The sequence below is a fragment of the Callithrix jacchus genome, chromosome 2 (genome assembly GCF_049354715.1).
Source record: "Callithrix jacchus isolate 240 chromosome 2, calJac240_pri, whole genome shotgun sequence".
In the NCBI taxonomy this organism is placed as follows: Eukaryota; Metazoa; Chordata; class Mammalia; order Primates; family Cebidae; genus Callithrix; species Callithrix jacchus.
In genome coordinates, this window is record NC_133503.1 from 142310904 (window position 1) to 142337899 (window position 26996).

Genomic DNA, 26996 nt, shown 5'->3' on the forward strand with positions numbered 1-26996 from the left:
CTGCTCTGACAAGCTACTCCTATAAAAATGTGTTATGATTGCATGATGGAGCTCAGTGAGCTGACCCTGCATTTCAAAGGGTACTGAAGCAAATATCATTGAAGTCCATAAAAGCTGACTGGCCTCCATCACAGAGGACTCTCTGCATGAGCTGCAACTCCTACAATCTGAGAGAGAATTACATCTTACCCTGTGCCAGCAGCCACTAACCGAGTACAGCACAGCCCTGAACCCAAGCATTATCTGTAAAATTCCAAGACAGAAAACTCATTCCATTCTTATTTGTCCACCTCTCTAATCAGTATTGTTTGCGATTTTGATACCTACAAAAGTATGAAACAAATGGCTCTAGAATGTTTTCCTATATTAGTATAGTGGGCAAGATGGGTGGCTGACATTGTTTGGCCCTGAATGTTGAATAGAAAATTGAATTAAAGCAAGAGGGGATGTGCTTTTTTCTTAGCAAGTCATGACTGGGGGTGTCCCAGGTGTTGGGCTGGAGTTGATGGCCTGACAAATTAAGAGTGTGAAGGTCTAACAGGGTGTGAGTTAGCCTGAAGGCTGTGGAGGAATGGATGAGCCCAGTGGGCTATTCCAGTTTAACAACAGAATAATCCAGGACTTCTTTACAAAACAGATTCTGGTGCTTCGCCCCTAGATGTTGGGATTCTGTTAGACTGGGATTGGCCCTGGACTCTCAGGTAAAGATGTAAAATCTTTCCCTTATTTTAATGTTATCAACCAATAGCAGAAGCATATGTTAGGCCCCATGAGTCAAATGAGCTGGAGAATTGCTTTATGTCCCATAAGAGGAAATTTCTTAACAAAATGGGGGGAAAGCGCTAAGTTGCCCTCAAATCCAAGGGTGAAATGTCTTGGTCAGGTGGCTCATTAGTCCCTTCTGCTGACACCGCCAGACTCCAAGACCCTGCTCCTAAAGCCACCCTGCTCTCCCATCCACCCTCTACCCACTCTACCTTATCCTAGCTATTAGCAATTTGAAATAATTATTTGAATAACGTGGAACTTGATAAAGGTAAGAATTAATTTACATATTCTATTTAAAAGCTGTTATTGCTCATGAACGATTAAGCAGTGAAGTTCATTGAACACCATCCTCCAATACTCCCCATCTTTGGTTAATGTTCTCTGAGCTCTTGGCTAGATCCTGCAAAGGTAAGCAGAGGACAAGTGGCCACCAGAACATCCATTCCATCTCCTCCTCCGCCCTTCATGTTGATTAATGGGTTTTCTAAATAAATTGGGTCTCCCTTTTTCTCTTTCTCTCTTTCTTAGAGAGAACCTAAGTGTGCAACAATAGATAAATGATTAAGTATATTAGATGATCTGAATACATGTGGAGATATTCCATGCTCTTAGGTGTAACAACTTAACACTAAAAACATGTTGATTCTATTAGCAATCAGAGAAATACAAGTTAAAATGAGATAAATGTTTATATTTGTTGGACTGGCAAAAAGAGAAAGCTGAGTGATAGTGTAGTTGTGGCTGTGTGGTTTCAGGAACTACATGCCCTGATTATGGGGGTGTAGATTGGTACAGCCATTCTAGGACCATCTGGCAACAATGAATCAAATCAAGTATATTACCCACAAGCTGCTCTGAGGTTGTAGCCCAAGAAAACATCCTATGTCCACAAAGATATTCATTGTAGCATTATTTGTGGAGGGGAAAGTTCACAGCAACATAAGTGTCCTGCACTAGGAAGTAGGCGGGTAAAACTGGGAAGAAGCTCAAGACTGGGCGCTATGCAGTAATTAGAAGCAGTGGATTAGCTGCAGCCATAGCAATGTAACTGAATCGTAAACATATAGAACTTAATGGGAGAAAAAAGCCAAAATAATATATTAACATGGTCATCTACATAACTTAAAAAAGCATGCATTAAAAACGATACATATATTTTGCAGGAACAAAAACAAAAAGATAAACCAGCGACAAAATTGTTTATGGGGTGGTGGTGGGGAATGGAAGGGACTATTGAGATAAGTAAATGAATCTTATGATAGGCCAAGGTTGATGTGCCAAGAACAGAAGAGTTGGCCTCCATGGTCTGCACCTGAGGTCCTCTAACACCCACATGTGCACACACGCAGAAAGAAAGTGGTATGGCCCAAACGTATAATGAAATGCCATGCAGCCATTATACATATTGCAGAAGCATATGTTAACCCCTTCTAAACATTGAAATATATTGGTGTTAATATTCAGGTGAAACTGGCTCAAGAGTTACATAGACAGTTGCTTTTTGGATAAGATATGGACCCTTCTGCTGTTAATGCTTGAAACACGTTTATTTGAGGAGTTCCTTTCTCAGAAAAGGACCTCAGACCTCTTACAAAAAGTATCAAAGAACTGAAACCAGATTGCCACACCAGATGCCACACCCCTCATTCACTGTGATTGCTTCCTTGCCCCTCCCAAATTCCTGTTTTCTTACACATTGTTACATTTTTTATATCACTATTGCCCATGCTTCCCAGTAAGAATCACCTGTCCCTCACATTTTTTCTTACATATTGTTATACTTTATACATTGTTTCTATATGCTATATAAACTCCTGGTTTAGTTGGTCAGGGAGATGGATTTGAGACTGAGCTTCCATCTCTTCTGCTGCAGCACCCAATTAAAGCCTTCTTCCTTGGTGATACCTGTTGTCTCAGGGGTTGGCTTTCTGTGCAGTGAACAGCAGGACATAAAACAAATTCCAGGTGTTTTGGTGACACAAGCGGAAGAGCAGAATAGTGGGCTGAAGAGCATGCCCACTGTTATTTCATTATTCAGCAAAATAAAACAAAACAAAATACCGTCAGTTAAAGAAACAGAGTAGCCAGTAGGATTTCAGTGATTCAAGTACTTTCTTTTTATCTATACATTTCCAATATGTCTTCAATGACTAGCTGTAGACAATAAGGAGAAAAATTAAATTTTTTTTAAGAAAGACTTTTGCTTTTAAAAAGATATAAAACAAAGAGATTATAGATTGTGAGAATATACAGGTACTGAAAGGAGACAGTGTTTTTCTAAGGCTTTGTGTTTTCTTTTTCTATTTTTTTGAGACAGAGTCTTGCTCTATCCCCCAGGCTTGTGTGTAGTGGTGTAATTTCTGCTTACCGCAATCTCTGCCTCCCGGGTTCAAGGGATTCTCCTGTTTCAGTCTTGCGAGTAGCTGGACTTACAGGCATGTGCCACCACACCCATCTAATTTTGTGTTTTTAGTAGAGGCAGGGTTTCTCCATGTTGGTCAGGCTGGTCTTGAACTCCTGACCTCAGGTGAGCCACTGGCCTTAGCCTCCCAAAGTGCTGAGATTACAGGCTTGAGCCACCATGCCCAGCCTAGGCTTTGTTTTCAAATGCAAATGGTAAAGCCCAAGATTTGTGTGTTGCTCTTTCCTCTTTCTGAGGGAACAGAGGGAGCCATGGCTATTCTAAGGATCCCCATTTGAATGGGACAGTAGGACATGCATTACAGGGAATGTCCATAGAATTGCTTCCAGCCGCAACAGGAGTAGGTATGTTTCCAACTCAGGAAAATTACTTCAGTACAGCATTGTTTAACACAGCATACATATTCCAAAGGGACAGAACTTTCAGGCAAATTATTTTTATTTAGACAGGTTAAGGCTGGAGGATATGGTGATGCCAGCCTGACACATGCAGACTTTGAAGCTGCAACATGCTTGCTGCAGGCCTTGCAAACATCTTTTCATTCTTCCTTTCCCAGATGCTGACAGCCATCTCCCGGCAGCACTTAATGAAACGGCAGATGACTATATATTAGAGGCCTTCAACTTTACAAGAGCAATAGACATTTCTTCAAGCTGTGCGGGGTGATATGTTGTAGCCATATGCAGATCTTTTTCCCACATCTGGACATACTGAACTGGCATGTCACAGAATGTACAGAGAACTTCAGTCTTCAGACCCATTCCCTTTTTCAAGTGCTTGCCTGCATACAAGTATTGGAATTGACAGCCCGACATTCAGCCAGTGATGTTGTAAGAGATAGTGATCTTGTGTTTTGAAATGCTGGGTCTCAGAAACCAGTGAGATGTTGCTGAGTGTTTTCCTATAAGGAATAGTGCTAATGACTCCAGTTCAGGATCTGAGGTGTCTTAATTCCCAGATAACTTGAACATGGGTTAGGCTGATTGGCTTTCAGCATACAAAACATAATTGAACCAAGGTTCAGCAAAGCCTTAGTCATTTCCAGATTTTCTTGATATATCAGACATGTAGGGGGAAGAGAAAGAGAAGAATAACACAAAATGATTGCTTTGAGGATAAAAACATCCTGGCAGGAGAAAAATTAAATTTAGAGAACTGCCCTACCATAACTTTTCTTAATGCATGGCCTAGAATGAAGGAAGCAAATTTCTGTAGTTACTATAGCTACACTTTTGCATGTTACATTTGCATTGTGAACCAAAAATCCTAGATGAGAAATTATCTACTGATTGATTAGAACTGATAAAGAAACCCTATTACAGAGAACTATTAGCTTCCTTCACTTAACAGTTTCTCACCGATCACCAAATTTATCACGTAGTGCCATATGAGTTTTCTACATGGAAAGAGGACAAAAAATAGCTTAGATCATTCAAAGGGAGGCCTGAATCTGAATTCAATTACACAGCACCTAGTAATACTAAGAAAGGTCAAGAGCATCAGAACCAGAAAAATTCAGATTCTAATCCAAGCTCTCTTTCCAGGGTGTATGTTAAACAAACGATGTAGCCTGGCTGGGCCTGATTTCTCATCTATAAAATGGGAATGCCACCACCTGGTTTGAGAATTGTGTTGATAAGTAAGACGGCTGATAAAAAGCATCTTGCTCAGTGCTAAGCATGTGTGTGTGTGTGTGTGTGTGTGTGTGTGTGTGTGTGGTGTGAGCACCACTATGCCCAGCTAAAGGACTTAATCTTGAACAATATTTGTGTAAGTTAAAAAAAAGGCAAAATTCCACTCAGCAAAAAGTAATCTGCAAAAACCCATCCTTTCCATAATACCAGAGTAATAATCAGTAATATTTTTTGGAGGTGGAATGTATATGAGTATGTTAGAAAAAAGCTTATTAGTCATCTTTCATGCTAAATTTTTATTTCAATGTTATGCAACTGCATAAGTATAAATATTTTGTTCAATATACAACAATTATGACATCCATAAGGAATTTCTTAGAGAAAATAAGACTGCAAACACTTTATTGCACAGATCCTAACAAACTTTTAAGCTGGTAAATCTACAGCTGGGAGTACTACCAAGGAGCACATCCTACAATCACACAGAGACTGACCAAATAGAACACAATGAGGAGAATTTCTACCAGCTGATTGGAGAGGTTTACGACAACGAACAGGTAATACATGAATGCAACCTTAAGTACTCTTTACTCATTCATAATGAAAAACATATTTGGCAAAAATGATGATACACTATACAAAATATACATAAAAATATCATTTGTAAACAAATAGCTAGTTGTGCTTTAAAGGAAATTGGACAGTTAAAAAGCAAAGGCTTGTAAACCATGAACTACCTCCCCGATAGACCTGTCCCAATGGCTGAATGTAGAAGGACTGAGTTATGACAACTGCCAAACACAGATATGTATTATAAACGTTGAGACCAGTTTTGAAACCCATTTAAGCTCTTGTAAAATATTTCTGTTTTTAACAGCTTCACAATGTAGTCATGGGGAATGGCTAAAACCATATGGAAAAAAATTAGGGGTAAGGAGGAGGCTTTTCTTTTTCTTTTTTTTTCCATTTTGCCAATGCCAACTCATTTTATAATGAAGGACAACTGAGCAGCCGGTTAAATTATGCCTTTGTTTTCAGAGTGGAGTTTACAGCTTTACTAGAAGATTTACAATCCATACGGCCATCAGATGATGCTGTGTTTAGATGAACAATTTTATAGCCTGAAGATACTAAGACATCCCCAAGGGAGTCTGGGTGCTAGATTAGTTATTTATTGGTGATTTTTTTTCTCTTACAGAACAAAAAAAAATTCTGCTATGGTTCCCAAGCATCTTATAAATACTTATCTGTATTTTCTCTTAGTGCCTTAGTACTTACATCAGCAAGTGCCATCTTACAACACAAAACAAGCCACCAAAAAAAGAAACTGCAACAACAAAAACGGAAACAAAAAATCCAAAACCTTCGGCACTAAAATGATTTGACAAATTCTACATATTCCACGGTATACAAAATTTAAATAAGGCTTAGCAAAAGTAAAAAGGATGGTCACATTCAAGCACCAAATAGCTCCAATGAGTCTCTTTGTTACAAAAATGCTGCTCTTTATTAAGACAGTATTTTTGGCATACAAATAAAGAGATCAGGTTATGAAATGTATGGAGCTACTAGATGCATCAGAAATGAATGTGAAACCCAGGAACTTGCTAAAAACAGCAAGCTTCATCTACAACATAAGGCCCCAGCTATGTATTAAAATGTATCTAATGTCCTGATTATTCCTTATTAATATGTATGCTACGATGCCAAAATCCACCCCCAGTTCTTTTCCTCTAAAAAGCAAATTTAAAACCTCTTCCAATGCCTGATGCTCATTTCCTGACTTAAGTACTAGAAGATTTGGGTGCAGCCAGTAATTTTCCTTTTTATTCAAGAGCAGGGCTGGTGCAGGACTACTACAAAATGTGTGCTTCTTGGACTAGTCACTCACAGCATAAAGGCCTGAGTTTAAGAGTTTGAAAAGCAGGAAAAGAAAGAAAATCAAAAGAAAGTTGATGTGTGTTTATTGTCCCCACTCTACCTCAGGTGAAGACCAGACATACACATCCACAGGTAAGACCAACTGGCCTTTTAGATAGTTGGACCAGGGATCAAGTGTCCATTGGGATGGCTGTGGAAGGAAACTGGCTAGTTCCATTTGTCCTGGCCATTCCTAATGGAGGAGGATTTCAAATGCAGTAGAGTAGTTCTTGCTTTAGATCTGGAAATAAAGGTAGCCAGATACAGTACTATCAGAAACTCTGGTTAAAACACACATAAAAACTCAATCTACTGTGTTTAGGGCTTTCTTCCATCTTTACTTCAGATGTTTTAGCTTATAAAAATGGAAACTTGAAATATTCTCTTAAACCACAGACCAAAACATGTAGGTGGATGTGTATATACACGAATATGGATTATCTCTGTTCACACACACCCAATTTTGACCATTTTGCTTCATTACTACATTATGATAAATGGTAAAGCAAAAATCTTATTTAAAAAAAGCTGTAGTAAACGACTCAATCAGCAGCCAGGTATAGACTCTACATCCCAAACCAAACACGGTGCTATATATTTACAGAGAGAATCTTTCTCCTCAGCAACCCTCAACTGTAAAGGTAATTTTTTTGTTTTTGTTTTTTGTACAAACACTATCTGGTAACAGATTTACCGGTTACAACTGGGAAGGCATCTGGAAGAAGGGCCCCTCTTTGTCTTTCTCTCTCCCCTTTCTCAATGAGGCTCTGAGCTCTGCCTGGCGGACATTCCCACACAGTGCTGGTTTCGAAAGGTAGTCAAGACACAGTCGCCCATTCAGGACGGGTCTCCACAGTCCTGCCCGGGGCCCGCCCCTTACAAGGCCTTTTTGTGAGGGCTGCTACGCAAACTCTCTTTCCCCCGCCTCTGCCGTACCACAAAGTCCTTTTCATTAGAAAGGGAGATGGGGCGGTCCGTGTTTGGGGCTGGGGATGGCTTGGTCACATCTCTGCCCACGTTCTGTTTCCTCGTTGTGGGAAGCTGGGCTGGGGCAGGGTCCTTCCCTCTGGTTTCCCCTACGGTGGCAGTCACCGAGAGAGCCCTGTCCCGGTGGCTGGCTCCGCCCATGGTGTTTGGGTCGGGGTGGTGTGACTCCAGAGCCAGGGTGGAGACCCGGAAGCAGGGCAGGGAGTCGCTCTTTGTCATGTGGGTTCGGCCCTCCCCTGCAGGCTGAGCCTTCCTATGGTTCCTGTTGCTGGAGGCTGGGGGCTCCGGCGCGCCCCCGGCGGCCTTGTCAGAAGAGGTGTCGCTGCAGGCTGTAGAGGCCTCTCGAACTCCCGGCCTGGTTTCAGGGAAGCTGGAGGAGCAGTTCAGAGGCTTTTCCGGGAGGGCCATGGATCGCAAAGAACTCTGCCCAGTGGCTGAGGGGGACCGTTTCACGCTGCTGGGCTTGTCTGCCTCCGCCGGCGGCTTCTGGGGACCGGGCCCTTTCCCTCTGGCCTCCGGGAAACCCTTCCCCACCCCCGCGGCTGGCCGCTCTGCGCCTTTCAGCCGGGCCTCGCCGTGCGCAAAGGCAAGGCTGGCCTCGAGCGTGTCGCCGTCCGCTGGAGCATAAAGTGCTTCGGTGCATTTCTTCCTTTCCGCCCTCCTGTCGGTGGTGGCGGCCGGCTGACTCGGGCTTTTGTCTGTCTGCCTGCACAGCGCCGGGCAATCTTTCACAGTGGATGGTTTGGGGTGCTTTGGAGACAGGGTTTGCTTTTCACCGACACTGGTCAGTTTCTGGTCCGCTGGCTCACTGGGTCCTGGGTGTCCCGGCCTTGGCAAATGCATGGGCTTCTCCGACACCTCCAGGGGCCGCCCACCACTGGCGGGTTGTGGCTTGCTGTCTAGAGGACCCCCGTCAGTGTGCAGACGGACAGAGGGCCCACTTTCTCCCTGGCCGACCTCACCGCTGGCTTTGTTCTGGGAGCCTGGGGTAGCGGGAAACACATCCGGCCCACTCCTACTGTGGCCCTTCCCCTCTCTGCTAGAGCCACCGACGGACTGAATGGCAGGCTCCTGGCCCTTGGTGGCCCCAACACTTGGTTTCTGCGAGGAGAGGGATCGGTCAGGGTGCTTAGATTTTGGAGGACTTGGGTCAGGGCCAGGCCGCGGCTTGTGGCTGCTGTTTTCACTGTGTGCAGCAACGGGCTTGGGAGGGTCCTGGGGGCTCGGGCTGGGCTCTGGGGCGCTGGGCTTCGCCCCTGGCCCTCTGCCAGAGGCGTGGCTCGGGGAATTGCAAGGCTGCCTGGCAGCGGGGCTGGGCAAGTCTTTGGCCGTCAGAGGGGGTGGAGGGATACTGTTGGGATGCCTTTGCAGAGGCTGCTCCTTCCTTTCAGGTTCCTTGGCACCATCTTTCTGCACAGATGGGAAACTGGAGAGTTTTTCACTCTTCCCACTCTCAATTCCAGGTGGCTGCAGAGACCGCCTGGCAGGAGGGACGTCAGGCTTGGTTTCCACGCCATGCCTCCCCTTGCCCAGCTCCCTCTCACAGGGAGTTCCAGCCAAGTGTAGAGAGGAGTCATCTCTGCACGGGGGCCTTGCCTCATCTGGACCATCTTTGTGGTTCGTTTTCCCAGCCGGAGCCCATGCTTTCTCCATGGCCTGTGTCTGTGTGTAGAAATGTGGGTGGGTCCCTCCCACAGAGGGGAGATTTTTGGAGTTGTCACTGGTTTTAGCAGTTTCTGGAGAGCACAGCTGCATGCAGGGGTCTCTGCATATGTCAGCCCTCGAGGCAGACCGCTCACTTCTGGCTGTGGAAGGGCCTCTTTCAGCAGATTCCCTCAGGCCTGGCTTCTCCCTTGAGGGGGAAACTTCCGGTGGGAGTGGGCCACGGGGCCTGGCCAGGTCAGCATGCAGGTTCTGCCCCAGGCCAGTTAGAAGCTTGGGGTCCGTGGTATGGTCTTGGTGTTTGGGGGAACTTCCCTCTCTCTGTTGGGGATTGCTTTCCACGACAGTTGCAGGGCTCCTGGCAGTAGGATGGGGACCTTTCCTGTCCCTCTTTAACTCTGGGCAGGGCAGGGAAACTGCTGGTGAATTCTGGAGACTGCGGCTGGGGGGCAGGAACCGAGGCTCAAGCAGGTAGGATTTATTCATCTTTAAACCGGCAGGAGAAAGCTCTCTTGCACTGGCAGTTTCACTCTTTTTCCCACTGCCGCTGGGGAGAGCTGGTGGCACAGAGGGCCCCACGTCACCACCTGGACTGGGGCTCTGTACAGACTCCGGGGAAGGCAGTTCTGTCTTGGAGGCCTGAGGTCCAGACAGGAGAGCAATGTCCAGAGTGCCCTCAATCGGCTTGAGGCATGAGACAGTCCTCCCTTCCAGCTTATACTCGGAGGGGCTCTTCCTAACAGGGGACTCAGGAGCAACCAGGCCAGGCTTCTCTGCTCCACTGTCCACCCGGCCAGTTAAGGCCTTGAGGGGAACAAAAGAAACGGTGCTCATCTGAGCTGCATGAGTGCTGCTGACAAAAGCTCGGCTCTCAGAGGCTGGTGGGGGCTCCTGCGGCCCACCCATGGGTCGGACTTGGTTCCCTGGCAGGCATTCGTGGGTGCTAGCTGTCATCTTGGGCTTCAGCACAGGGCAGAGATTGTCCTCTTTGTCCTCCAGTGACATTTTCTTTCGCAGGTAATCGATGTTGGCCAGCTTGCTGTCTAACTTCTCACATCGGAGAAGCTCCTTCTCTGTGCCTTCCCCCTTGCCGGTCATGCCCCTGTCGAGGGAGTGGCAGAGACCATCCTGGAGGGTGCCAGGAGCAGGGGCCCGTCTGAAGTCCCCGCCACCCTGGCTGTGCTCTGCAGAGGCTGGGCCATCGGAGGTGGCACCCTCGCTGGCGCGCACGCTGGCCTGCTTGTGAAGAGCATCCTTCAGCAGGCTGCCCAGCGGTGGCGTTTCCTGCAGGGCCACTTTGTTTTCAAAAGGACTTGACCTCTCCACAGCCTTTGGATAGATTTTCTTCTCTCTTTCTTCCAGCTTAAACAGAGCTAGGTTTTCCAAATCACTCCCGGGTCCGTGGGATTTCTGGTGGGATTCCGGTTTCTCTGGGAAGCCATCTGGTTTCTTCACCACCACCTTGGCCTTCAGCTTGTCGCGGTCCAGGTCATCTACTGACTCCTGGCGGCCCAGCTTCCGGGAGACCGGGCGTTTCAGGCAGCCTTGCTCCACCGGGCGGGCGCGGCTGAGCGGCGGCGCATCGCACACGTTCTCGTCCAGGCTCTGCAGTGGCACCTCGCGCTGGGACTGCTCCCGCTGCACCTCCTCCTGGGTAACCTCCAGGCTGTGCTTGCGGGAGCACAGGTGCTTCTTGTCACTGCTGTAGGAGGGCGACAGCTTCTCCTCGGACTGCACACGCTTGAGCAGTGGGGACCTGGGGGGCTCTGCGCTCTTGGGTCTCACGATGTGTCTGACGATGGTGGGCGGGGAGTGCATCTTGCTGGGAAAGGCTTGGGCGATCTTGGAATTGCCCAGTGAGTGTCCCAGAAGAGGGGACGGTGACCGCTGAGGGGAGGTGGGTTGCGGGGTTGGAGAAGGCGTCCGGGCCAGTGGGGACAGCGGGATGTTGCCAGCCGACTTTCGCCTCCCAGACCGGTACCGCTGCCCGCTGAGTTTGGGTGCCAGACCGTGGAGGGTGCTAGGCCGGATATGCCCGGACCCCGCTGGGGAATTGGGGGCACTAGAACCCGGAGAGCTGCTCTGGGAGGAATTAGTACCTGTAGATGGAAAACAGAAGGCTATGAGCATCCACAGTCATTTTCCCCTTTATTTCACAGTTGTAGCCCAGACTGTATTTGGTAAGGCCAGGTAAGGTCAGCACATTGCCTCAGCATTTAACAAGTGGAATAAACACTTTTCAGATAAAACTCTCCACACCAAGGTGCAGCCCCGTACTTCTGGCCTTATTTGATTGGTTAGAATAGCCACATCTTATGACCTCTCTATAAATCTGTATTTATATTTTACACCTTCAGCCTTTCTTTCAGCTGGAACAGCTTCATGTGTTTTGGGACCTCACAAGATGACTTTACCTCCCCTCCCCTCTGCTGTCTGGACCAGGAGACTCACCAGATGGGAAGTCGGGGGTGGAGCGGTAGCTTGGCGTTGGAGACCGGGGAGACAAGCTATGAGTGGGGGAACCTGGGAGGCTCTCGCCCGACGACAGGGATCTGTTCAAACAGGAGAAACTTCGGCTGGTGTGGAGTAAAGGAGAAGGCTGCTTGGCTAGCTTTTTGAAAAGAGATCTCCTCCTAGAGCAAAAACAGGAAAACATTGTTCAGAGTCTTCTTTCAGAATGATTCCTGCCTCCCTACAGTATGCTCAGCTGAATAACTCTGCGTGAGAGACAGTGAGTGATACAACAGCAGATCCTATGAAAGAACAGCACATCACTTTCCTATTAGAAACTGTCTTATGACACATAAAGGAAGAGTGTTTGATAATAGACAGTGGAGGCTCTCTCAATTCTAAACACTTAAGAAGAGCTAGGAAAACAGGAAAAAAATAAAGTGTATTAAAAATACATTCATTTACTTGTTAGGTTTACGAGGAGGATGTTCTTGCTTGAAAGCTTCTAAGTACCTACCCCTAAACATGTGGACACAATTTAACTAAGAGATAATACAAAGTAAACCTCTGGAAGCAAAACCATTATACCAGAAATCAAATTCTTAAATGGTGATAGGCTGGGCAGAGGCCAATGAAGGGTTAATTTGCAGTGCTTATTCCATTGTGGGCTCCTGACGGTTCCTAACAACAATGCAGGCTGTACATTTACATAGAATAACTGAGAAAGGTGAAGCTGAAGCCAATGGCAGGGCAGCAGACACTAGGGCAGCAGAAGCAAATGTACAGGTGGTACTCAACGAGCACATCTTAAGGCAAAAAGTGAAGCTTCTGACAGCTTATCAGGACATCAGGCTGTACAGAGTTCTTTTACCATATAAGCCTATATATGGTAAACCTAACCCACTCCACATGAGCTTAAAACAGAAAGTTTCTGGTCGATAGCCCTTGAAACAATTTGTTCTAAATGATTTAAAGCACAATCAAAATGTAAAGCATAATAATAAAGAAGGAACCCAGAACTTGTGTATGTGTAATTTTACTCAAAGTAATAAAAAATGAACTTAGGTGAAAAAGTCAAATAGTTCTGTAAACTTACAATGAAAACCAGCAACTCCTCTACTCGAATTTTTCTCTACTCCCCAAAGAAATTGCTTTGTATTCTTTTACCTGTTTCTTCTCCCATTTGTCTACATATTGCTAAATAATGTGTGTATACTGCTATTTTTTAGCTTTTCAGTTTTAGAAATTATCTATTGATTTCATACTGTGAAATATAAGAATTAAGCTCTTATATAACCCCCTTCTACCTTGCAATCAAATATATTTCCTCTTTCCTATTCTTCCCAATATAAGGAAAGCAAAATTTTTGGTTAGAAAAATGGCTGGCGTTTTACTTTATATTATAAATATTGTTCACAGCTGGGCCGTATGAAACATAATTGCATAACTTTATTCCCTCCCCCCGCCCCGAGTTAGTATATTGTTTTTGTTGGCTTATTTTTCTACATTTCTATCATCAAAAATCCTTTTAATATGATGTGACTCATCAGGTCCAATTGGGCAAAGAAGAAAAGCTGTGGGATTGCAAAAAAGGCACACCCAGAAAGCTGCCTGGCAAGAAACAGCCCTTCCAGAAACACATACACACACCTTGCTAGTGTCTACAAACAGCACGAAAAGATACTGATTGGTGCTTTCCAGGCTGCAGAAGCGTGTAAGCTAGTTTGATTTTCAGTGAGTAAAACAAAGCCCTTTTATTTCTAGGCTCATTTGGAACCTTTAAAGATACAGTTATTTTAGAATATCTGGCATTTTAAAAATAGCAACTCTTTGATTTTTGATAATGCAAAGGATATTTTAAAAGTAGATTTAATGTTAAAAACTGCCTGAAGTTTCAGTTCCTCAATCCAACTCAACTGAAATCAAGTGAAGAGGTTTAAAAAACAGCAAAGGGCTTTTCCTGGCATTCACACATGATAAAAACCAATTGGAATCCATCTACAGTGTAAATATGTAAATCCTTTTACTACGGAAATTAATGCTATTATGAATATGGACTTCAATGTATACATATATGTGAACCATAACATAAAATTTCTCACAGAAAAATAGATCTTCATATGTAAGTATCTAATTAAGGAGTAACTTTTCTCCAACATAGTTATACACCAAACTTTTAAAAAGAATACTGATTTTACTAACCTTTCGAGACTTTCTTTCTTCTTGGATTTCTTGCTCCGCCTAACCATCCGGCTCTTATAGCTGTTTCTCCTGGCTGGTCCAGTTTTGATTGATGTGTTTTCAAATGGGGTAGTAGTGATTGACACCTTATTCCCACTCTATAGAAAAGATGAGGTGATATTAAAGGGAAATGCTGTGATGAAGCAAGATCAGAACAGAGATGAGAGATTCATAGACAAATACAAATAGAAAGGAGCATACATATAAAAGGCCTCTGTTTCTAAATAACCCTTCAATCAAAGAAGTCCTGCCAGAATACAAACTGGGTGGAAGGCAAAATATAAAGTTTCTTTAAGAGGGTGAGCTCTGGAGTCCACAGATAGGAGTTCACATCTAAGCTCTGTGCCTAGCAGGCTGCTACCCTCCCTACACATCAACTTCCTGTACCAGCTAACAATATAATCCTACCTATCTCCTGGGGCTCTCTGGAGGATCACATGAGAGCAAGTCTGGAAAGCCTTTTGCACCCAGTGCAACCCAAGGAAAGAACACTATAAATAAGATAACTACTTCCACAGGTATTAAGTATTAATGTGCCCAGTGGCTGTCTGCTCTTGGTTGATTTTTCTTTTTTCTCCTTTTTGTGTTCTTCCTTTGGCCTAAAAATTGTAGAGTAACAAAACTGAATGAGACTTTTATTTTTAATTATCTTAGAAGGCTCCTTTTCTATCATCATAAAACCTGTTAGTTTGCAAAGCTGGAATACTTATGCCAGCCAGTAGGAAAACCTCTTTTTAACCAGGTCATGCAGGGTAAGGTAATTTCTGGTGAGTTTCTGTGTCTTTTCTCTCAGTCCTAGGAAGGGGCTTGCTCGGCTGCCTCTGGGAAGGAACTGAGCATGGAGTCAGCAGCCAGGCCAAGGGCATCAATTACCCTTCCTGAATTTCACAATAACCAGGGAAGAAACCAGACCTTTCAAGGTCAGAGATGGCCCCGATTACCATGAAAGTATAAGAGGTACAAGGAAAAGGATCTTTTAAAAGACCCATGCCTGAAAGATACCTAGAGCTCAGCTCAATGTGGTACCAAGTGAAGGGAAGTTAGGTATGGTAGCAGCAGAGGACTGAAAAGACAGGTAATGACTGTCTTAAAGACAGCAACTACTTTCCCCCTTGATTTGGGAAGTAGTCCATGCCACAATAAGAAGGCAATAGGAAAGTATTTAAAAAAAATCATTGAGAAGCTTACCACCCAACCACTAGTAATACTTCCTGCTGGTCTTTTTTCAAGCATGTGCAAATATGCACATATGTACACATGCATTATAACTAATTTATATCTCATTTTATTTACAGTTCTATGTTGTTTTTTTATTTTGCACGTTATATAATTTGGAAAAATTTTCCCTTCCCTACTGCTATTGTTTTCTTTTCTTTTTTTTTGAGATGGAGTTTCACTCTTGTTCCCCAGGCTGGAGTACCATGGCACCATCTCGACTCACTGCAACCTCCACCTCCCGGGTTCAAGTGATTCTCCTGCCTCAGCTTCCTGGGTAGCTGGGATTACAGGTATATGCCATCATGCCTGGTTAATTTTGTATTTTTAGTAAAGATGGGGTTTCTCCATGTTGGTCAGGCTGGTCTCAAACTCCTGATCTAGACAATCTGCCTGCCTCAACCTCCCAAAGTGCTGGCATTACAGGTGTAAGCCACCGTGCCAGGCCCATTATTTTCTATGTTTAAATTCTTATAAGGTTGATGTTGTTCCTTATTTAGTTTGGTTGTTTTTTTAAGAAATGATTTATTCCAGTTTAATATTGGAAGGTCTGAATGTTTTCTTATTAGTTTTAGAGTTCTTTAGTTTTTTTTAATTAAAAAAAATTTTTTTTTGACATAGGGTCTTGTTCGGTTGCGCAGGCTAGAGTGCAGTGGTGTGATCACCACTCACCACAGCCTCAAACTCCTGGGCTTAAGCAATCCTCTTGCCTCAGCCTCTGAGTAGTTGGGATTACAGGAGCACACCACCAAGGCTGACTTAGAATTCTGTTCTGTTTAAGAACATATACTTTCATATCTAATGTCATATTTGCAGAAAATATTTTAGGGAAAGGGGGGGTTTAACTTCAATAAGAGAAAAAAGTTTATTTTGTTTTCTATTGTAAAATAATAAATTATACGTTCTTTATGCAAGTGCCAAAACTTTAAAAATAAACCTTTATCTGATAGCAGAGATTACATTCTATTTGTTCTTTAATGAAAAAATCACTTTATAAGTCTGTAAGGTCTACCATTGCAGGTTTTTTTGGAGTGGGGTCTTCTCTTCACAAGTTGAGGCCATGCTGAAATTTTAGTTTTTCCTATGGTGAAGGAAAGGAGCAACAAGCATGGGTGGAGTTCCTCTGTCACTGACGTTGTTTCAGTCTGCTTCCATGTGCAGAGAGTGGATGTGCAGAACTATAATGATCACTGGGCTATTCTATCACATGTGCCACTAGAGCCAGAATCCAGTTCCACTCTTTTCTAACACAATCCAGCACAGACTTCTATATCTTTATCCATAGGAGACTAACAATACTTGGCATTTTAAAAGCTTATATTTCTTTTTAAACCATTTTCATACATATTCTCTGAGCTTATTTTCACAAACAAGTCATAAGGGCTGTTTGTTTTACCCTCATGGCCTAAAAGAGCTTGTTACCCTTCCTTTACAGATGAAGAAAACGGATTCTGAGACCCTGAGGTTCCTGTTTCCCAAAGTCACTGAGAGTCCAGTGGAAGAGCCCATGCTGGTTCTCTTGCTGCTCACCTCCAATCCTCCTCCTGCCAAACTGTGCTCCCTGTGGGCAGGGAACGCCTCTCCCCCACAGTCCTCTCCACTTCTCATGAGCCTGACACAATGTGGGCAGGGAACACCCCTCTCCTCCAGTCCTCTCTACCTCTCCTGAGCCTGGCACAGTGTGGGCAGGGAACAGTCTTCTCTCCCAGTCCTCTCAATACCCCTCCCTCTCGGTCCTCTCTACCTCTCCTGAGCCTGACACAGTGTGGGCAGGGAACACCCCTCTCCTCCAGTCCTCTCCACCTCTCCTGAGCCTGGCACAGTGTGGGCAGGGAACAGTCCTCTCTCCCAGACCTCTCCACAGCCCTCCCTCTCAGTCCTCTCTACCTCTCCTGAGCCTGGCACAGTGTGGGCAGGGAACACCCCTCTCCCCCAGTCCTCTCTACCTCTCCTGAGACTGGCACAGTGCATAGCTTGCACGTAATGAGTGGTGATGAGGGAACCAGGCACATGATTGACATGTGGCATGGTCAAAGTATGACTGTGAAGATGAAATGAAGAAGCTATAAACATATAAAATTGCATAAGACACATATAAATCCTGCACATATTTATCATCAGAAAAAAGTGAAGACCAGGGCTTGCTAAGTGACAGCACATCACTAGACTACAAATGCTCCTTCCCCTATAAAGACAAAAGCCAGTTTTGTTTCTTGTCTCCATAAATGGCTATTCCAGAGGACAGTTCATTTAACTTACAGGCATATACTAAACACAATTTCTCTAAGACACAAAGGATGCAGAGTACAATAATTAGGTTGGAAGTATTAATGGTTACAAAAATGGTAAATGATTGGAAAAATGATGGGCAAGATTTGGGAAGCCTGCCACCTGGTGGATCCATCCAGCTACAGCGAGTGCTACCTGAACTGCTCAAGGTGGCTTACTAGGTCGGTTTACTCACAACTAACTTTCTCTTCATTAATGACTGACCTCCTACAGGAGAATTTCTGTGGCACTTGTTTAAAAAATAACAAAAATGTACCTGGCAGACTGTTAAATGTTCAATTAATTCACCTTAAACTACTTTCATGAGTGGTGCACAGCGTGAAGAAAATTATTTTAAGTTGCTGAATTGAATACAATAGCAGATGTCAGGCAGTCCAATTTCTTCTGGTTCTATGTTAGCTTATCAGTTTGGCCCTGGGTAACTCACTGAACAACTGCTTTTGCATTTCCTTCTCTGCAAAGTGCAGATGGGGGATGAGCCCCCCTGCATCCTCACCCTGGTTCACCCCCTTCACTACCCAATCTCAGCCATCTTGCACACTATTCTCACATTAACCCAGGCTTCAGCCTGGTTCACCTGTACATCTCGTAAACCTTGAGATCTCCTGTCCTTGTGTTTACACACCTCATCGTCTGGCCTAGACTATCCTGCACCCCTGACCATATACTGAATCGCCACCCATCTATCAAAGCCTTGCACAGATAACCCTCAATTCTTTGACGCCATTCCTGTCCACCCTGGAGAAAAGCCATCCCTCCTTCAGAACTTCTGCCGTGTTCCTTAAGTCTGTTCCTTAAGTTGAACACTTTGACTTTAGCCTGATATTGCCATTGTTTCCCCCTGTGAACACTAGACTGTAAGTTACTGGCAACTGGAGACTCTACATGCAGAGCAGTGTCAGGACTTTACATGCAGCAGCTGTGCTAGTGGGAGGTGCAGGCTCCAGAGCTACACTGCCTGGGTACAAACCATCTTCTGCTCCTTCCCAGTAGATAAGCTTAGGCTGTTTTACAACTTCTCTCTGCTTTTGTTTTTTTCATCTGTGAAATGGGAACATTTATATTTATAGCATCTACCTCAGAGAGTAACTCTGTTTGGATTACATGTGTTTATTCCTGTAAAACAACTGACAAGAGTGGCAGGCATCAAGAGCTCCTGCCCTATTAACTATCATCCTTATGTGTCATTTATTTGAGATGGAATCTCGTTCTGTCGCCAGGCTGGAGTGCAGTGGCATGATCTTGGCTCACTGTAAACCCCACCTCCTCGGTTCAAGCAACTCTCCGCCTCAGCCTCCAAGTAGCTGGGATTACAGGTGCCTGCCACCACGCCCAGCTAATTTTTGTATTTTTAGTAGAGATGGGATTTCACCATCTTGGCCAGGCTGGTCTTGAACTCCTGAGCTTGTGATCCACCTGGCCTGGCCTCCCAAAGTGCTGGGATTACAGGCATGAGCCACTGCGCCTGGACCGTATGTGTCATTTTTGTGTGGCCATTGCAGTATTTTGCACAAGGTTCTGTGCATATCAGGGGCTTGACAGATATGGGAGGGTGGTAATCAAGCTATTTGATGGTCCCTATTTGAGTACACAGAAGCTCCCCAGTGCCCATGGAAAGGAAATTTCTGAAGCAGAGGCTAGTAAAGTTTTAGGGCTTCTCCTATGCATTGGGGATGTAAACTAATGCTATACTTAAAAAGAAAGTTGGTTGAAAAGAAAGTTTCTTGGATCATAGAAGTTAAGCCTGGCTAACAGGAACAGGTAACAGGACTGGGCCAAGTATCGTCTCCAACTGTAACTCTAGTGGGTGAAGAATGACCTCAGTCTACTTACAAAGTTTTTCTCAGAAGGACTGATGCTGCCTAAAAGCTTTCCTCCTGAGAGGAAAGCTTTGAGGTGAAGCTGAAGGAAAACACTGTCAGGGATTCACATAGCCAATGGGGAGCTGAACTGGATAACCATGACATTTTATGACTGCATGGATCTAGGATGCTGAATGACTTTGGACAAGTTTGCCTGTGCATGGAAGTCAGTGCTTCCATAGCAGGTTCACTTTCAAGTTGTGAAGGTAAATGAGACCAAATGTGAATTTATGCAACATGGAAAATGCTTCCTATATTCATAACACAAAAGACAAACACTATACATGTAGTTAGGCAGTTCTAAGGATATACCTACAGCCCTCTGTCAAAACTTCTCCACCTTTTTCTAAGAGTGCCATAACATTCCATACAGTACTCTGCAAGAATAAAACACTGTGTAAACAGCATCTGAGAGTACCACAATATAGCCAACTTCCCTGCTGTTAAGCCAATGATGGCACACAGGAGCCCAGCACTGACACCAGTTACTTAATACTCTGTTTTCAAGAGTCATTGGTTAAATTTGGAAGAAAGCTGCATGATTACACAGTTCACTGGGAGGATAATTAAATCCCTTGTATCCTCTTGGTTTCATGACATTGCTTACTCCTCTCCAGTGCTTCCTTTATGACAGGCAGAATGCTCTTTGGATTCGTGACAGAGTACACCATGGCTTCAAAGGGCGCCAATGGCTCTCCACTCCACTATGTTTAAGCAATTTCAGTGACAGCACTGACTGCATCCAGGAATGAAGGCTTTGGGTTGTGCAAGGTTCTTCATAACCAGATGAGGGCAAGATAATAGAAATGGGATCATCTGAGACTGCTAAGAGACCTTGCCAGAGTCCTCTAGGAAAAATACACTTTCAGATTTCATAGAAGCAGGAAGAGAAGTTTTAAAATACAGAATCCTATTAAAATACTTCACAAAATAAATTATGAAAGTGATCAATTATGTCTCAGCAAAATAAGCAAATGTATATTTATCAATACATATTTCAATATATTTTTTCTTATTCTGATGTGAACCATAACTTTATATTCTAAAGTCAGCAAGTAGCAAATCAAATAACTGAACAGAACTATCGAAGAGGATCAGTGTGTGTCCTTTCTCTCTCTCCTGCTTCCTGTGAATTTCTTACTCCATAGTCTCTATTCAGCCAACATTTTAAATAGAAATTAATCCCTCCATTTAAACAGAAATTTGTATGGAGGAGAGAGAGGCCTAATAATTGCCAGAACCTCTTCTTTCACTACCATTTACTCTCTATAATTTATAGTACATATGTATATATTTACAATTTTGTCTTTCAAAAGAACTCTAACTCCCAGACTATACCTTCAGATCAAACCTCACAGTTTAATACAATTTTGTCTTCTACTATTACTAGAATAAAACCTGCTAGAAGTTCCTGAAAAAAGTCACCTTTAGGACAGGTGACTTCCAAATAGATGTCACTGTGTGAACTATATACACAAAGAGAATTCTTAGTACTTAACAATTTAGAATGAGAAGCAGAATTAAATTAGGGAATGAATACGCAGATAGAAGGACATTATTTCATGATATAAAACAAGAAATCATAATGTCTTTGTTGTAAGATTAAACCCGAGATGACTGAATACTTTCTCAGTACTGAGACATGGGTATGCCACAGGGAAATCAGTCTCCCGGTACTAGCCCCTTTGGGCTACCTGCCTCATCTGCATGGTCCTGACATAAAAAATACAATACCTTCAGTAGGAGCTCTATAACTTCTGTGTGGACAAGTCCATGCACCGGTTCTCCATTGATGTGTGTGATAAGATCTCCAGCCTTCAGTCCTAATTGGCATGCTGGACTTCCTTCTTCTACGTTCTAAAGTCCAAGAGGAGAGGATATTTGTAGGTAAAAAAATGACAACTCTTAACACCTACTGTGTCTTCTGGAAAAATAATGAGTTAATTAGCAAATGTCCTAAGATTCTAATAGAAAATTTAAAAGGTATGGTTACTATTCCTATTCTGTCATTATTCTAAAATAGGAAACTTTCTATGGTACTTGGAAATTTTCAGGTGATTCAGACTGAAAGTACCACAGCCACAAAGAAAAAAAAAAAATGAATGACTAAAACATTTCAGGTGATTTGAGAAGATAATTTTTAAAAAGAAGGCCGGTGGCTCACGCCTGTAATCCTGGCACTTTGGGAAGCTGAGGAGGGTGGATCATGAGGTCAGGAGTTCAAGACCAGCCTGACCAACATAGCGAAACCCCGTCTCTACTAAAAATACAAAAATTAGCAGGGTGCGGTGGCATGTGCTATAATCCCAGCTACTCAGGAGGCTGAGGCAGGAGAACTGCTTGAACCCAGGAGGCGAAGGTTGCAGTGAGTTGAGATTGCTCCCCTGCACTCCAGCCTGGGTGACAGAGTGAGACTCTTTCTCAAAAATAAAAATAAAAGAAAGCTAGGATAAAAAGAAAAAATAAAACAAGGAAGGAAACAGGATTGCCTTTGACTATTTCTATCAGTTTGGTATGTAAGAAAGAAGAATCAAATATAAAAACTGAACAGGCTTATGAGATGTTAGCTTTTGCTAAATTCAATTCCACCATATACATACAGGGATGTAAGAATATCAAACAGGTCCCAAATGCAAGCTTAAAAGTAAACACATTTGCTATTTATCAGCCAACTTATCCACTTTGCAGCTTGGCTGGAAATGAAAAATCCCAAGTGTGAGACATGCAGGTCTTACCCAAACGATATGGTGCACTGTATAGATGTCGCTGTCTCCCACATACACCCGGATGGCTCGGATGGCAAAGCCATAGTTCTTCCCTGAACTATGGATCACAATCGGCTGATGTGGACTGGAAGAAGCTGCTGAGGAATCTCGGCTTGGAGAGGAATCTCGTGAAGAAGAAGGGTCCGAGGACAGGGAATGGGGAGACATTGGACTTCCCAGAGGGGAAACAGCAAACATATCTGTAACGAAGAAGCCAGTCATCAAAGCCCACGTGGTGCACACAGGCATCCATGCAGCCAACCCTCACCACACGAGGCCTGCTGGGACTGGGAGCACAGTCACAACACAAATCCTTTTGTTTCTAATAGCAAAATAAAGATGAAATAATATAAAAATGTTTCTATCAGTAACTAGCCTGAATCGTAAAACTGTCAAACTTTAAGAGTGTTGCTATTCTAACTAGTTTTTCAGTTAATACTCTCATGTTATAATTTTTTAGTTTCAATGCTAATTAAAAGACACCACAAAGATTAGTTACTTTCTGGCTGTGACATTTTTACTTAAGGTTTTATTTTAAGAAATAAATCATAGATGCACTTATTTCAAGTATGTCTTCATATGGAGAAGACTATACAGTCTGTGGACGATTATACAGTATCTATACTATAGTAACAGATACTGAATTTCAAACTCTTCACTAAACAATTTTAAGATGGTTCTTTTCAACACACATGGCCAGGAAAGCAATTTATCATTTACCAGCTGATTTCTACAATGCTATTGAATGAATATTGATTAAAGAATTTTAATTGGCCAGGTGCAGTGGCTCACACCTGTAATCCCAGCACTTTTGAAAGGCCAAGGTGGACCTGTCTCTTGAACCCACGAGTTCAAGACCAGCCAGGTAACATGGCAAAACCCTATTTCTACAAACAATCCAAAAAAAATTAGCCAGGAATGGTGGCACATGCCTGTAGTCCCAGCTACCTGGGAGACTGAGGTGAGAGAATCACCCGAGCCTGGAAAGTTGAGGCTGCAGTAAGCTGTGATTGTACCAGGGCACTACAGCCTGGGCAACAGAGCAAGACCCTGTCTCAAAAAAAAAAAAAAAAAGAAAAGAAAAGAAAGAAATTTTAATCCAGAAAACAATGAAGTGGTGACTTCTTTATAAACGAACATTACTGCGGTGACAACTGATTCTCTTTATATATTACTTGCAATTCTAATAAGGTTTCTGAGAGGATAATGCAGGTGAAGTAAAAAAAAAAAAAAAAAACAGAAGAGGATCTCAGTGCATATTCCAAACCACCAATTCTACTGCTTTCTTTGTTTTACAAGCAAACTGCTATGCTCTGAATGTTTGTGTCCCCCTAAAATTCCTATGTAGAAATTGAACCTCCAAGGTGATGGTTTTAGGTGGGGCCTTTGGGAGGTGATTAGGTCATGAGGGCTCTGCCCTCATAAATTAATTAGTGCCCTTACAAATTCCCTTCTGCCATGTGAGGACATAGAGAAGGTGCTGTCTATGAGGAACAAGCCCTCGCCAGATGCTGAAACTGTTGGCACCTTGATCTTGGAATTCCCAGGCTCAAAACTGGGATCAACAAACTCTGTTGTTTATACCTTACTCAGACTAAAGTATTTTGTTATAGCAGCAGAAATGAACTAAGACACAAATACACTTTTATTTTTAGTTCATATCCCTGTTTCATCTATGTTAATCCAAACAGATCTTAAACGGTCCTGTAAAACTGTGTGTGCACGTGCACTTGAGAAAAGGCAGAATAATCTACAAAACATGCTGAGGTTTAAATGAGCTCAGCTGGAGCCAGGCTACAAGGTTCCCAGTGCTACCGAAGGCTCATTAGGGTGTGGTTGAGTTCCACTGTGGCTACCGCAAGCTAGAAGTATCCATACTACCCACTATTTCAATTCTTATGCTTGTTCAGAGAGCAAAGCCAACTGTTATCACTACCCATGCTCCTTCCTTCTCTGACTTCATGTAGCATCTTGGTTCTCTTCTGCTGGCTCCCTCCTGACTTTCAAAGGACATGTGAAGAGATGCATGCTGGCAGGCAGGGAACTTCAAGACATGCAGGCAGGCGGGAGGAGGACATGTGGACACACACAGATCCAAACTGCTGAAAGGCCAGGCGTCCCATTCTTTACCTTCTGATGGTCTCCCTCATTTCCCCAAATTGAATACTTTCTTTATTCTGTCAAAGTATGGGCTTTCTCACAAGCTTTCAAAACTACACTGGAAAATATCCAACTTACCTTCCCAACTGTGCAGCTGCACTGGGACCATCATCAGTTTATAAAGAGTCACACATACTAGGGTTACAGGTGTTTGTTTTATGGTGTTAAATGACACACCTCCCAGAAACTGAATCTGCTAGAGTGAGCACTACTCCCAAATGACGATTTGTTTATGTCAAATTTTTTTCTAGACAAATATGAAATTTTAAAAACATAAACAATCCCTTTTATACATGGTCTGTATTCTTCCGAAAACAAGCCATCTGCAATATAATTGGAGTCCCATTCTACTCTCTTCTTGTCATTTGAGTGATATCACAACCATCAGGGTGGTATATTTCATTTCTGCCAGTGGGATACTACAGACTTAGTGATCAATAGAGGCAAAACCAGTTTGTGGGGGAAAATACTACAATTCAACAAAACCTTAATTAAGCCCAGTTTTCCAAAACAGGGCAGAAGATGGTTTGCTACCAGTAGGAGGAAGCATAGCTCAACAGACAGGGTTGGGAAAACCTAGAATTTCAATACTGTCTGTGACTCTATCTCCAGAAATGAAAAGCTTAGGTTCTGTATCTATTTTCCTCATTAATTAGATGAGAAAAAGTATACACTTAGTTTTCTAAAACAAATGTTGTAAACAGCTCTATAAAGTGCCTAAAAATTATGTGTAGTCTAGAGAAAAAAAAATATTCAAGGAAGGAAAATTTATCACTTAACTTGGAGGAAGAAAAGAAAAGGAAAGGAAACAAAACAGAAACAAGCCTTTATGGAAAGGAAGCCTCTCTTGTACCCCTGATGCAGAAAGTAAGATGAAACAGGCCAAAATGCTCCTTTGGGGCCCTACCAATCCTGCAGGGAGAATTAAGGGTCTGCAGGCAGAAGCTCTCAAGAGCTGTCCTAGGGCATGACCCGTTATTACTTCAAGCAATCTTGTATCTCATTCAGCATTCCAAATTGGGAGAGGAGGGATGGGACCACATGCACAAATCACACAATTTCATGCAAGTAGTATCTCTCTACCTCCTGGGATCATGAGGGATAGAGCACTGGCAGAGAGGGACTTTGTGACTTTCCCCGAGATTTTCTTTTTTTCTGTGCTTTCTAATCGCTGCCGAGCCATGTGAGAAGTGGGTTCACTGGATGGCTTTGAAGAATTATCTGTACTGTCCACACACTCGCTTCGTCCATTTATCTGATCCAAGTGCTCTGAAAAACTGCCAACTGTACAAAGAAGAAGGGATAAACACGTTCAGGAAACTCTAGCATAGGAGAGGCGGGAAGAGGGGAAGACAGAAAGAACCGGAAGAGTAAATGCTGGAAAACATACTCCTATGTGGCCAGTAGAAAGTCCATACAGTGTCAGGTGAACACTAACAACATGTGATTGGTTTGACAAAGGTGATGGGGAGGAGGAAGAGATGGAAGAGGCGACTATTCAGGCTTCATTCTACCTGTATACCAGTCTGCTAATTCTCAATCCATGACTCCATTTAACCAGAGGAATTAATTTCTTTCAATAATCCATATTTTTGAAAGCGTGCAGAGATAATTCTGGTGCTTCTACCCCTGATACCATGAAAGGCTGGGCTATGAATCTAACATTACCTCCCAAACACCATGGTCATCCACTTCATACTGTGATTACCCTATGATACTGATGATTATCATTATCAATGCTGTTAATCCTAATTTTGACACATGGACCTTTTCATCACTCCCTGTAGACTTATGTGCACTCCTTGTCTGTGCTCTTAGAACACACCTCATACTAGGCTCAGGTATGTAACTGATAGAAAAGTGCCTAAAGTGTCTCTTCTCACCTCTCAGCCCGTATACCTCCTTTCATTCTAAGCTTCTTGTACATTTGAAAGGACAAGCAAGACAAAGAATATTACTCCCTCCATTACTCAAGCTCACTTCATCCTCCTGGCTTTTAATCCAGTGTATCATATGCTGCTCCATCCTCATGTTATTTCCTCATCCTTCTAAACTTCATCTTCTTTACTTTTAATTTTGTTAATCTTTAATATAAACTGGAGTTATTTTTAACTTAAAAAAATTGGGACTTCCCTCAACAACGCAGCATAAGAGAGGATTAACATGGAGGTGTTTGGGGAACTGGAACATCACTGGTGCTGAGCCGGTGAATGCAGAAGCCAAGAGTAAAGAAAGCTCTGCAGCAGGGTGACATGTTGAGTCCCCCAGAGAGAAGCTGAGCAGCTATTCCTTTCAATTTGTCCTACTCTTCCTTTCCCAGGTTATGGGTTTTCTATCCTCTTTTTCTTTAAAAACATCATTGATAGCACATTTTTGTCCATCCAGGAGAGACAATGCTCATCTCATTTTTACTTCTAAATGCTACATTATAAGCCCCCTGTGCTTAAAAGTCATCAACTCTCTCATCACTTTTATAGATACAATCCATGCAGAGTATTTCACATTGCAATAAATGATCCTTTGAAAGACCAGCCAGCACATTTTGAAGTGCTGCCCAAGTGATACTCTGCATAGGAAAGAGTTAGACTTAGACAACTAGCGTTTCTCATGCACTACTATT

At 43.3% G+C, this 26996-nt stretch overlaps 1 protein-coding gene across 23 annotated transcripts in view; it reads right to left on the reverse strand.

Moving 5' to 3' along the window:
• Positions 1 to 5105: 5105 nt before the first annotated feature.
• MAST4 (microtubule associated serine/threonine kinase family member 4) overlaps positions 5106 to 26996 on the reverse strand; it is a 581015-nt gene continuing 559124 nt past the window's right edge. For 13 of the 23 annotated variants that reach the window (XM_035291493.3, XM_054252221.2, XM_035291490.3 and 10 more), the window contains 6 exons: positions 25460 to 25660; positions 22187 to 22416; positions 21186 to 21308; positions 14047 to 14183; positions 11845 to 12026; positions 5106 to 11492 (listed from right to left, as the gene is read on the reverse strand). In XM_035291493.3, coding sequence (XP_035147384.3) covers positions 7621 to 11492; positions 11845 to 12026; positions 14047 to 14183; positions 21186 to 21308; positions 22187 to 22416; positions 25460 to 25660 — 4745 coding nt within the window. In that variant the 3' untranslated portion in view covers positions 5106 to 7620. The remainder of the gene's footprint in view (positions 11493 to 11844; positions 12027 to 14046; positions 14184 to 21185; positions 21309 to 22186; positions 22417 to 25459; positions 25661 to 26996) is intronic. The other 10 variants (XM_054252224.2, XM_078365414.1, XM_078365413.1 and 7 more) reach the window with 1 other exon arrangement.